Source organism: Cupressus sempervirens, chromosome 6 (assembly GCF_028749045.1).
Source record: "Cupressus sempervirens isolate cs-2001-9-10 chromosome 6, ASM2874904v1, whole genome shotgun sequence".
Classification (NCBI taxonomy): domain Eukaryota; kingdom Viridiplantae; phylum Streptophyta; class Pinopsida; order Cupressales; family Cupressaceae; genus Cupressus; species Cupressus sempervirens.
Genome location: NC_143123.1, coordinates 476,936,719 through 476,949,039, shown reverse-complemented (window position 1 = coordinate 476,949,039; position 12,321 = coordinate 476,936,719). Strand labels below are relative to the sequence as shown.

General features: G+C 35.8%; 1 protein-coding gene across 6 annotated transcripts in view; it reads left to right on the top strand.

Moving 5' to 3' along the window:
- Positions 1 to 11,861, top strand: part of LOC149553113 (lysine-specific demethylase JMJ27-like) — a 137,819-nt gene extending 125,958 nt beyond the window's left edge. For all 6 annotated transcript variants that reach the window (XR_016353033.1, XR_016353034.1, XM_089788624.1 and 3 more), the window contains 3 exons: positions 10,687 to 10,806; positions 10,961 to 11,031; positions 11,129 to 11,861. Coding sequence is in view for 4 of the 6 variants with exons in the window: in XM_089788624.1 (XP_089644750.1) it covers positions 10,687 to 10,806; positions 10,961 to 11,031; positions 11,129 to 11,222 (285 nt within the window). In the remaining 2 variants the exon portion in view is untranslated. The remainder of the gene's footprint in view (positions 1 to 10,686; positions 10,807 to 10,960; positions 11,032 to 11,128) is intronic.
- The last annotated feature ends 460 nt before the right edge of the window (positions 11,862 to 12,321 follow it).

Below are 12,321 nucleotides of genomic sequence, written 5' to 3'. Positions count from 1 at the left end.
GTCCATTTTTGATGAAGGGAAAAGAGTGTTAGCCAACATCGGCGGACAAGTGATCGAAGAAGCATTCAATATCCCCCAGTACAAAAGCATGACAGTGGTAATGATGGACCAGGCAGCTAAGTTATTCCAGGACAACTAGGAGGCTTATTTCATTCATCTAAAGCAGGATTGGCTACATGAGCGCAAGAAGGGAGTTACCAGATTATCAGGGCTCATCGTGTCAGATTTCAAATCAGAGCATGGCGATCTCATTGTGCTTCTTAGCCAGATCATGGGCCTAGCTCAAGGTATGCAATTTGAAAATTGGATGTACTTCTTTATTGATGAAATTGAAAAAGGAAAAAGAAGATTTGATTGGGCTAGGATCATAAGTGAGAATCTAGAATAGCAACTTAGGACTGTACAAAATCAAAAGCAATTCTATATGGTGTCCTATTTGTTCTATCTAATTGCGAGATTGTATGAAAATTCGGGAATTAAGGCCTTAGGAGTAATTGGCAATGGGCCGGGGCAATGTTTGGTATACGAGTGCTATCCACAGCTTCATTTTCACAACACCAAGGATTATAAGATATTTTGTGATGCCTTTGCCATGAAGACAGTAAGGATATTACAAGGGACACCTGCTAAGAGACTTTCAGTGGAAGCGGAACCAAAAGTTAAGAAGTATGGGAGTTGGTTCATCCAATTTCCGGAATTGTAGCAGGAAGTACAGTTTGTCCCGAGAGACTTCCAAGGTACCCACCGACAAGGTAGTTTTGATGGAATTGGCTAGGCAACTTGAGCATTATGACAAAATGATGAAACTCAAAGGTGAGACAGGCATTACCTTCTCATTTGGAATTGACAATGATAGTTGTCCCAATCCTGTCACCTTTGCAACTGTGGAGAAGGAATTAGAATGGTATCATCTAGCATGGTATAGAGCAAGGCAAGGATTTGATCCTAATGGTCTTATCAAGGCATCTCATGGAAATACATTCAAACATGGTCCTACTATAGAAGATTTTTGGGCCAATGCACAGGATGACTTTCATGTGAGAAAGCTAGCTTTCTCAAGATTGTCATTGAACATGATGAGGGCAATCAGATGGAGAGGCCTTGATATTCTCGATCAACTGGAGGATGATGAAAATGTGTTGATAGAAGATTATAATACAATGGAGGGAACAGAGTTGAATCTAGTGGATTGGAGTGATCATCAGGATCCTTCCTTGGAGGCAGTTACGAGGGTAGTTGATTTGTACACCGAGTCGTAGTACAATGGGAAGTTGAGGAAATTACAAAGTCAAAAGGTACGCCTTACTTATGAAAAAATGAAACCAAAGGAAGGTCCAACAGAGTTAGTCGGACAAAAGGGTGAAGGAAGTAGTTGGCGGCAAGGAACAGTTGGAAGCAAGAAGAGAGGTTTGGAGGTTGAGAAAAGTAGAGAACATCAGGAACCTCCAGCAAAGAGATAGAATGTAGCGCCATCAAGAGAGAGCATAATTGAGGCTTGAAGCCAAGAAGATAATACAAGTGGACAAGGGGGCTACGGTAGAGGTGAGCTCTAATTCAGAATCAAGTGGTTACAACAATAGCACCGAGTACTCTCCTCTCTCAGAGAACTAACATGGAGAAGATGTGATAGTCACTAGTGAAGAAGAGGATCGGGCAATTGATATTGAGGAAATGAGCTAGGCGCTCGAGGCCGTTGGTGATGCTTTGCTAGTCGAACCGAATCCAGATTTGGGGAGATGCACTACACCACTATGGTTAAGGCAAATGCTTATGCCAAGAGGCGAGGTAGTGACTATCCAAGGATTAATGGAAAAGGGTGATAGCGAGAACCATAAACAAATTGCAAAAACAGTGGCAAAGGTAATCAGGAACGACAATGATGGTCACCGGAAGGTTTAGATGGCTATACCAACAGTTAACAAGGCATTGGATGAGATTGTAGCTTAGGAATATGAGATAGTTGAACATAACTTGGGAAGAATCAAGGATGACATGAAATGTGAGGAGATCCAGGAAGGCATCATATCAATCAGGGAAAGGTTGAGGAAGGCAAACAAAAGGATTGTAAAGTTGGAGGCCGAAAACAAGTATTGGAGAGATTGCCAGCCTATCCATAGTTGCACCAGGTAGCCTTTCCTCAAGACAACAGGAGAAACATAGAAGAGATATTGGCTCAGCTGCATGAAGCCAAGGATTGGATCCATGATATGATCCAAGATGGGCAAAATTTCTTGCCTTCCTTTGTCTCGACATTCAAGTCATTGGTGGCTATTAGAGATAAATTCAGAATATTTGAAGGTGAATGGAAGGATTTCCTTCCAGTCAAGGATTTAGCTATTCCCAGACAATATGCATTCATTGAGCTACCAGAGAAATATTTGAAAAGGGCCAAGTTGATTGATGAAGGAGGATTGAGTATGGTGAAGTCTTGGTTTGTTGCCTTGACTATCAGATTGAGAATACTTGAAGAGGTATAGAACGAGATTGCATAGCACAGCCCAAGCGTTGGCACTTCCATTTTAACAATGATGAGCGATGTTGGGGCTGCGCTTGATTTTGAAGATATCAAAGAGGAGAACATCAATGAGACAAAATTCAGATCGAGATTGGATGAGTTGGGGAAGGTTGCCATCAAGAAGAAACATTTGGGCACCCTTGCCTCCCTCAATGCCTTTATTGGATATGCGAAAGAGTACGAGGACCATGAGAAGACACTGCAAGCAGCATGATGAATTCAGCTGAGCTCAAGATGAAACACATACCTTGTCCTCCCATGAAGGAAGTCAACGACAAGCTAGCCAAGTTCATTACTTTGGCTAAAAAGATGAAAGAAAAGGGTAGAACTATATTAGAAGATCATTTGATGTAAGCCCAAGTGGCAATTTCTCTTTGTTCTTGGATAGGACAAGTGTCTGGTTTTGATTGGCTACCATTTTGGTGCCTTCTCATTGGTTGCCACTTTTTTTTTTTTTTTCATTGGTCCATTGACAATGTCGCATCTTCTCATTGGCCAATGGGGTGGCAATCCTAATTAGGGTTTCTAGGATCCAATCTGGATTGTTGGTTTTGCCTCTTTATCTCTACCGTCGGTTGTAATTTTGGGCCTCTATATAAGGCCATTTGCTCTCATTTGTAAAGGGTCAGAGAAAATTGTTGTTAAGATAATGCCAAAATCGCTTTTCTTTCTCATTGTTGTGACTTGCATGGTGGTTAAGAACTTTTGGTGTTGTTGCATGGTTTCTACTTCCAATAGTTAGAATAAGATTTTCTTTGAAATTGTTAAAATAGATTTCATTTCAAGTTGTTAAGTAGAGAGAAAAGTAGATGGATAGTTGCATGGTAGTATTAGTGGATGTTTGATAGGGATCTATAACTAGACCACTAGCATCCTAGCGGTTTGTTGGGAAGCCTTGTGTGGTAAACTAGTTCCTTTCCCTTGAATCATTACATCTATGGAGGTGGAGCTATTGGTTAGCTTTCATTAGATTCGATCCCTGTCCATTTGCTAATCTTTCCATTCATAGAAGTAGGAGTAAAATAGCAAGTAGTAGTTGGAGTTTTGAAGAAGAAAGTTAAGAAGGCGTAAGTCATAAGAGCATTCACCCTCCATCACCATCACCATCTCCATCTCCATCAACATCATTTGGAACTCATACAAAACCATCATCACCACCATCCCACCAAAAGTCCAAGTTGTCCTCAAACAAATAGCATAAGGCCGCCTACATGATTACTAGAAAATCACATCGATAACTGAGTTAGTATCCACAGATGTAAGGAACATTGGAGTTTTTCTCATGTCTTCATGAGTATTAACTTTTCAAGAGAGGAATTGAGTATTTGATATCCCATATCAAGTGTTCAATTGCTATATGTTATGTAGTGGTACAAAATCGACATTAACAGATAGGAACTTGGAAACTACTCAAAAAATTTGGATATTACTGTAGCGAGTCATTGTAGCAATGGCGGCACTGAAGCAATATTCGACTTAATCCTTCAATTGTACACAATTTGGCCACAAATTTGGCACAATGAAAATATTGATTTATCTTCTCCCATCGCTGCAACCCTTCGGAGGATCTTTCACCAATATGCTCAAATAGAATACTTGTATGATGTCCTCCCAATACCAAATTCATTGGGTATTTCACCAGCTCAAATGGAGGCACACAAAAGAACTCCGTTCTCTAGTGGCAAATGCTAAAACCCTTTCTTAGAGCTCGAAGAAATCAATAATCAAATAAGCAAATAATGGATGCCTAGCAATGAAGCTCTCACCTCTATTTATTCTTTTCCTTCACCCTTCTAGAAGGAAATAAAATATTATTTAATTGCACTTTATAGAAGCTTCCCTCTTTCCAATAGAATAATTAGTTGTGCTTTTAAAAAATTAAATTAATTAAATATAAAGTCACCTTTAGATTTATTTATTTATTTGACTTTAATTTAATTTATTTCTCCTTATTTTTCCACTTAGCCTTTGGAGAATGAAATGCTAAGAACTCCACTAAGGGCCTAAAAGATGGGGGACATTACATTTTGATATCACATTTGATATCAAGAGTATTGGTCTCCAAGAATATCAACATATGATATTCACCAAATACTCAATAAGGTTTGATATCACATCTGATATCATTTGCATTGGTCTCCTTGAATATATGATATTCACCAATTACTAAAAAATCTTTTCACATTTGGTATCATGAGTATTGCCCTCCCAAAATATCAATGATATTCACTAAATACTCTTTGAGTAATGACCTTCCAGAATGTTGAGATGTAAGATACTGACCAAGTTCTATGAGTAATGGTCTTTCAGAACATCAAGTTGCATGATATTCACCAAGTACTCTATGTAATAGCCTTGTAGAACATCAATTTGCATAACATTCACTATGTACTCAAAAAATGTTAATAAGGTATGTGCACATGCATTCTCATAATGCTTACCATATAAACATCCAACATGCAAAGCATAATCTATCACGTCTACATAGATATTGTAAGATATCCATCATAATAGAAGATTAAGTTATTGTAAGATTGTTACCTTTCAATAATTTATGCAAATACAAGTGACAAAATTTGGAAGTCCTCACTTCCTCATGATGTACACAGGGGGTAGGCCCATTAAATCATGCAATCACACGCATGACACCAAAAGTTTACATGAAGTCAAAACTCCCTCTGATTCTAATATGATAAAGATCTCGAAAGATCAACTGAAACATATCCTCTATCTGCACTTTCAAATGGATGTGTTAGACTCCCTCTAAACATCAACCTTCCGAGCTCCTTTACCTTTGAAAAATTGTTAGACTCCTTAATCTGATATCAATCTCCCCTTTCCTGCAATAGCATCCTTGGAAAAGATCAAGGCAAATAGCTCGTACAGAAATACAAGTAAGGTAAACATAATACTTAATCTTTTACCTTTCGTACTCCATAATAGATTTCTTTATATTAACAAACATTATTCAAGTTATTCAATATCATTTTGAATGAATGTATATAATTCAAATACATATATAAATAATTCAAATACATATATAAATACATCTATACAAAAAATATACATCTCTCTCTCTCTCTCTCTCTATATATATATATATATATATATATATATATACATACAGAGATATATATACATAGCTATCATATTCTTATTAACTTTGGAAATCAATCTCATTTAACTATAACAAGATATATGGTAATAATATTATTCCATATTAATATTGCTTATTATTTTATATTAATAAATATTTCATTGTAATACTATATGAAGAAAATATTTAACTTACCTCATTACTTTTATGTGTTTGGGTGGTGATCTAAGAGTATGAGGTAACCTACATCTCCTCTTTCCACATTCAAATCCTTTGGCCCAACATCATCACATGGAGCACATTGGATGTTTAAATGCATTAGGTTGGACATATTTTCCCTACATCTTTCCTTGTAATATCTTTTGTTCCTTGTATTTACTAAGGTGGCACTTTTTGTCTGGAATATTCTTCCTTTCTCCCAAATAAAGGTGTGTCCTTCCATAGTGCACAAACCAGCTGAAGTGGCTTTAGTTTTCAAACTATGTTTTATAAGTAACCATAGACAGTCAGGTCAGTTCACTAATTCTTTACTTTAAATTCCTTTAACTCATTATGTCTACAGTCGTCAACAATTGGTCTTCACATGCCCACAATGGATTAACAAATTTTCACTCTTATACATGGCTTGAGCAGAAATAAGGTGTGTTGGGGTTACCAACTCCATGGGGGCAAAATTACGTGGTTCACAGGTATTTTTTGGTGGTTTGACCTCTTGTTTCCAAACCTCTGTCATCTAACTCGGTATGGCTATCTTGCCCTTTGACATGGCTTGAAATCCCATTGTTTGATGATGCTTTTAATATCTTCCTTCAACAGGGGTACAACCTTTCCTTGCCACTGTGGGGTGATTTCAGGTCTCTTACACCATTGACTTCTGTACTTTCTATCTTTCAATTGTTCTCATTTCTGCTGCATGGTATTGTACCTGCCTAGTTATTACATTCCATGAGGTGAATAATTCTTCTTGAAGCGATCTCTGTAGGTTTGCATTTGAGTCATGTCATGCATTTATTTAATGCTCTTCATTAATAAGTAATCGATGGTTTCTCCTTCAACAACACCCCTATAAATACACACACAACTATGGCCGGCTTTATGTTAAACCGCTGCGTTGAGGGTTTTTTGTGTCTTAATGTTCTGGAACTTATGTTTCCTAACATTTGTCTTTTCTGGCAATGTTTTCTTGGTGATCCTATAGTGGCTGAATAATATCTCACGTATATCCACATGCTCTCAATATCATTACAATGTATTTTTCACTGTAACAGAAGATATGTATACCTCCTTGTCAATATTGTTCCTACAATGGCCCACTATTAATATATTGAACTTGCTTCAATCAATGCTTTTATATTATTGGTGGTAGATCTTTGCTGCGACTGCCAATATAGTTGCCTATCAAGACTTCATCTATCAGCAATAATGATCCATAGAAGTTATGTAGAATGAATGATTCCTTGTTTGCTTAAGGTTGATGCAAATACTTTCATATCTGAAACAATTTTCAAGGTTTTACAATTTTTTGCAACATTGCTTTTGTAACTTGTAATACTCCACATGTTCCCAACGAAGGCCTGCTCTGATACCAAGTTAATTTTCAGAGGACTGCTGCAAATGTTCTAAGCACTGCCATAATGTCTGGTATGTATTTTCCAAATGGCAGCGACCTCTTATTTAGATTGAGAATAAGTCATGAAGAGACATGTCGCATGAATGGGACATGCCTATTCGTTAATTAGATAATTAATATAATAAAAAAAAATCATTGTTACACACACACATATTATATTAATTTCTCTCATATAACAATAAACATATATATAAAAACTATATCTCATATATAATTATATAAAGGTTTATCCGACAGAAGCTACCAAACATCAACACTAATTAACTGATTAAATAAAGGAAAAAGTTATCACAATCTTAACTAAATGAAAGAGATACAGTTATATAAGTTATTCTATTCTTTCACATGGACGGAAAATACAAATGAACTATAAATTATATTTCCAATTAACTAGAAATTAACTACCATTTCAACTACTAGATTCACTTGACATTCAGTTAACTTGCTTTTCATAAACTAAAATATTGAAGTACATGATAGTAATATACTCATCAAATGAAATATGAGAATCATGAAATAGATACCAAAGGATAAGCGGATGATGTCCCTATGTTGTGCAAGCGTTGGCATCTCGAAGAGAGGAGAAGCATTGCCATGGGCTTAACTTTCCAACCGTGGACCTTAAGTATCCCCACACAATTTTCATTGAGAAAGGCCCTCCCTACCCAGGGAGTTGGCTTGGGACACCCCTGTCTACCTATTGAGCATCCTGGTGTTAGAGTGTCGACTACTCAACTCACGAGGCTGTGGACACTTTCCAATCAACCTATCTTACAACTACTAACACTCTGACCTCTGGTGATCACAACGCAATCATGCCATCAACTAGCTTGGCCAAGGATTTCGGATGGGCAACTTAAATGCCCGATCACCCGTCACTCAACTTGACAACAAGAATTTATACAAAGGATTTGCATGAGCTAACTTGGTTACTGATTTTGAATGTTATTACTGATTAAATTTTCCTTTCAGTGCAGGATTATTCCCACTCTCTCCCTTCATCTTGACTGTGCTGGTCATCATGGATAATTACTAGGGAGTTTCCTTACATGATATCTGGTTCATAGAATACTTATACATTTGCCATCATTCATGCCTGTTCTGGCCTATGGCATCATATCATAAGTGAGTTAAACCTTCATTCTGATTATTATTTTGTCATATGGAGCAGCACCCCATTTCATAGATATATTGACCATATCTCTGTATGGGTTAGCATTCCTTGACAAGACGCATGTGTTTTCAAATTCAAAGTATTATCATAAGTAAAGCCTTTCGACAATCAGATAGTTCCTTAATACCAGTTTTCTTTGATAGAAGAACACTCTAAATAACACATTCCAAATCTGGACTTTCAAGGGAAAAATACAGAGGCCTGCTCTAAGAGGCAATCGACAAGTTCAGATTTCATGAAGTAAGCACGATGAACAGTACATAAATATAATGCATGACCTGATTCAATAGATGTGATTTGAGAAATATGAATGGTGCTAGCATCAGGTAGATGTCACTTGCCTACACTATCCAGTGTGACAGAGGATTCTCCAAAATCCTAACACCTACTTTAAGGCAGGATTGGTTGTGACAAGAGAATTTCAAATTTTCTTCCAATCGTGCCACAAGAATGCAAAAGAGAAGGGTACCCATTTTGATGCGGTGGTGGTGTGGAAATGCACAACAGACCATTGCCTTTTTGGTGATTGATCTTGCTTGATCACATACTCCTAACCACATTATTTAGGATTGTTGAAGTATTAGCTTGACTTCAATCATAGTCAAAATGATCTCTTTCCTTGTCTTAGACTATTATTGATCAATAATATATGTTTAAGAATTTATATTAACATGCTTTTAATATTAAGAACTGATTACTATTATTAAAATGTACATATCAAATTATTATTATCTTTTATCTATTTTAATACTATTCTTAGTCATTATTAAATACTATTTCTAAAAGGAGATATTATCATTAAGGGTTTTAATGGGGGACATGACATATTCAACCCATAGTTGAACCTGAACCTAAGTTGGCAACTTAGGTGCTAACTTTACAAGTTTTTAAAAATTTGTTTGATGAATTTTACCTCGTCTGTATTTGTTTGGTATCCCTATTTTGGACATTTTTCAACTTCCTTTGAGAAGACAATTTTTGGAAAAGTCTTATTACTTTTGGGTTGCTAATTTGTTTTCCAAAAGATTTTTGCAACCATGATGTGAACCCTCATGACATGTTCCTTGTCAACAACTGTGAACTTTGGTCCAAATCATTGATCCGTAAAGACAAGCAGGTTTAATGGTTTCTTTGTAAAGGCACATCTTTTAAGGGATATGCTGTAAATGTTATTAAAAGAAGAGGTTCTCCAAGACAAGAACTGAGTAATATGCCTCACAAGGATGAGACTGAATGAGCTAATAACTGGAACTTTCAAAAAGATATTTGCTGTTGTGGTTTCTACATGTTATCCTTTGTAAGAGAAGTAAAGGCTGAAGAAAAGATTCCTCTAGTAATTGGAATTCATGACATCAAGCTTTCTCAAGTTTATTAGTTGCAGGTGAAGTTGAAAGAAGAGAGCATGGAGAGCATGGGCATCAAACTATTTTATAAGCTCTGACTAGAATGGGAAAGGAGATATTTTTTATCAACAAAAGTTAGAATAGTGATCAAAACATGATGCATTTACACAATTATCAAGCTTATCGATATTAAAACTTCCAAGGGAAATCTGCTGGGGAGAGCACTCTTATTTGGCTCCAAAAGTGCTACTAAAAGATTCAAGAGTCTGTAGGAAGTACCAAGCTGGGCCACAACTGTATTTATAGAGCCTCGTACTGGCAAAACGCAACCTTGGCTCTATGATGGCAGAAATGTCTTAAAATCAAATCAAGGGCATTATAAAGTCTGTTAAATAACAGAAAGAGTTAGAGAATGATTGACAAACTTTCACAATAACAGTTATAAGAGAAAAAATAAGATCACTAGTCTACAAGATTTTCATAAAATCTGACTATCCGTGTCTGCTCATTCACTTCTAAGTACTGGTAAACCACCATGTTCAACAGTGAGCTCTTAATGTTATCCAATGCCTAATTATGAAAGATCTGTTATCTTTTTCGTTTTAAACAAATTAATTGTGAAGGGAATGGATGATAGAGAGAGGTACAGAAGGAACTTCAGGAAACCTTTCTGAAGTATTGGCAATTTGAGAACTTCATTTTCTCTCTTTGTTAGGCTTGATGTTTAATCACATTTCCTTCATTCTGTAAGAGTTCAACTAGAGATTACTGTTGATTTTGGGAAGATTATTCTTTCCCAGGTTGTTTCTTTGAACATATGATGGAAGAATTATTGTTTGCTCGTTGTGTTGAACTTATAAACTTGTTCTTTCAAAGTTGGTCATCTTAATCATATAAATTTTATCTCATTTTATCTTCATTCTGCAGTCATGTATAAAACTCGCATTCAACTTTGTTTCTCCGGAAAGTGTCCAAGAATGTGTTCGTTTGACAGAGGAGTTCCGCCTGCTTCCAAAAAAGCATATGGCTACAAAAGATAGTTTTGAGGTATGGCAATAAAATCATCAAGTCTTGTAATTATATGAAAAGTTAAACGTGTGTTGGATTTTGGCATTATTGTTTTTGTGGTTAAGTCTATTGTTTACTTGTAAAGTTATGAGATAGAAATTCTGAGTGACGTATGGTTGGCTGTCCTAAACAGGTGAAGAAACTGACACTTACTGCAGCCAGTTCAGCAGTTAGAGAGATTAGGAAGTTGACACTGGATCCAAGGTAAGATAAGCATCAACGGTTTCATGTGATTCATTTTGGATGACTTCACTAACATTATGCAGATGATAATGCAAATCAAATTTTCTATTCCTTTCAGATGCCTGAGCCTTGGAGGAGCGAATCCAAATCTAACAGATTTGGTTCTACAGAATCTGGAAAATATGAATAAAAGAAAGAGAGAAACCAGCTGAATGTATATATGCTTATTCGTTTATTGTAACTTGGTTAGTATTACGGTAAAATGTAAATTTATGTGCATTATAGCCCAAGGCTTGGAGATATAGTAAATAGAATGTATTGGTATCCATTCAATCAATTTGGTGGTGCAAAAATCAAGCATTCTTTCTACAGGGGATTGACAGGTCCAGTTTTGTTTGATTTCATCCATGTTTATGTCCATCTCCACTTGATTATTGTCTTTTTGGTGTTGACCTTCTCTTCAAGTACTCAAGGTGATTACTTAGTACAGTTGCTGAGGGACATTCGCTGAGATGGGCTTAATCTGCTGAAACCACGGAAAAGTTTAGGAAGTGAGCGTTGCGTAGTTGTTGATCAATAGGAATGCAAAATCTCATTTTAGCATGATACAAACACTTTCGTGAAACTATGGTGTCAGGGTAAGGAGAACACAAGGGGTGTGGTCTGATAAAATTTAAATGGCATGTTGTATGATAACAGAGGACATTATGCAAGTGAATATAGCTATTGGAAGAACACATCCAAGAAAAGAACTGTGGGGGTGCTATGAAAAATGTCATATCCCCCTCATAATATGTTTAATTGATTAATATTTATTTGATAATTAATATTTAATTGATGATTAATAGTAATCAAGAGGGTTGCACAATTGTTGATCAATACAATTGGCACGTTGTATGATAACATAGGCCTTTATGCAAGTGAATATAACTACTGAAAGAACATATCCAAGAAAAAAGATGCGGGAATACTATGAAAAGTGTCACGTCCCCCTTATAATACATTTGATTGAATCATATTTAATTGATTAATATTTATCATCAATATACTTACTAGATTAATACCAGCTGATATGTTTTTTTACATATTTAAAATATTTAATATGTTTTTATTGATCATTAAGCAACATATAATTGATTGAAATATAAATTAAATGTAATTGATTGATTAATATATTAAATCTGTATTAATTACATATCTAATATATTTAGTACATTCCTTTCTTTGATATTTTAAGCAACTATAACTGATTGTTTAATATTCCATATTAATTAATGCTAGTTACATATTTTGTTTACTCTATGTTTATTA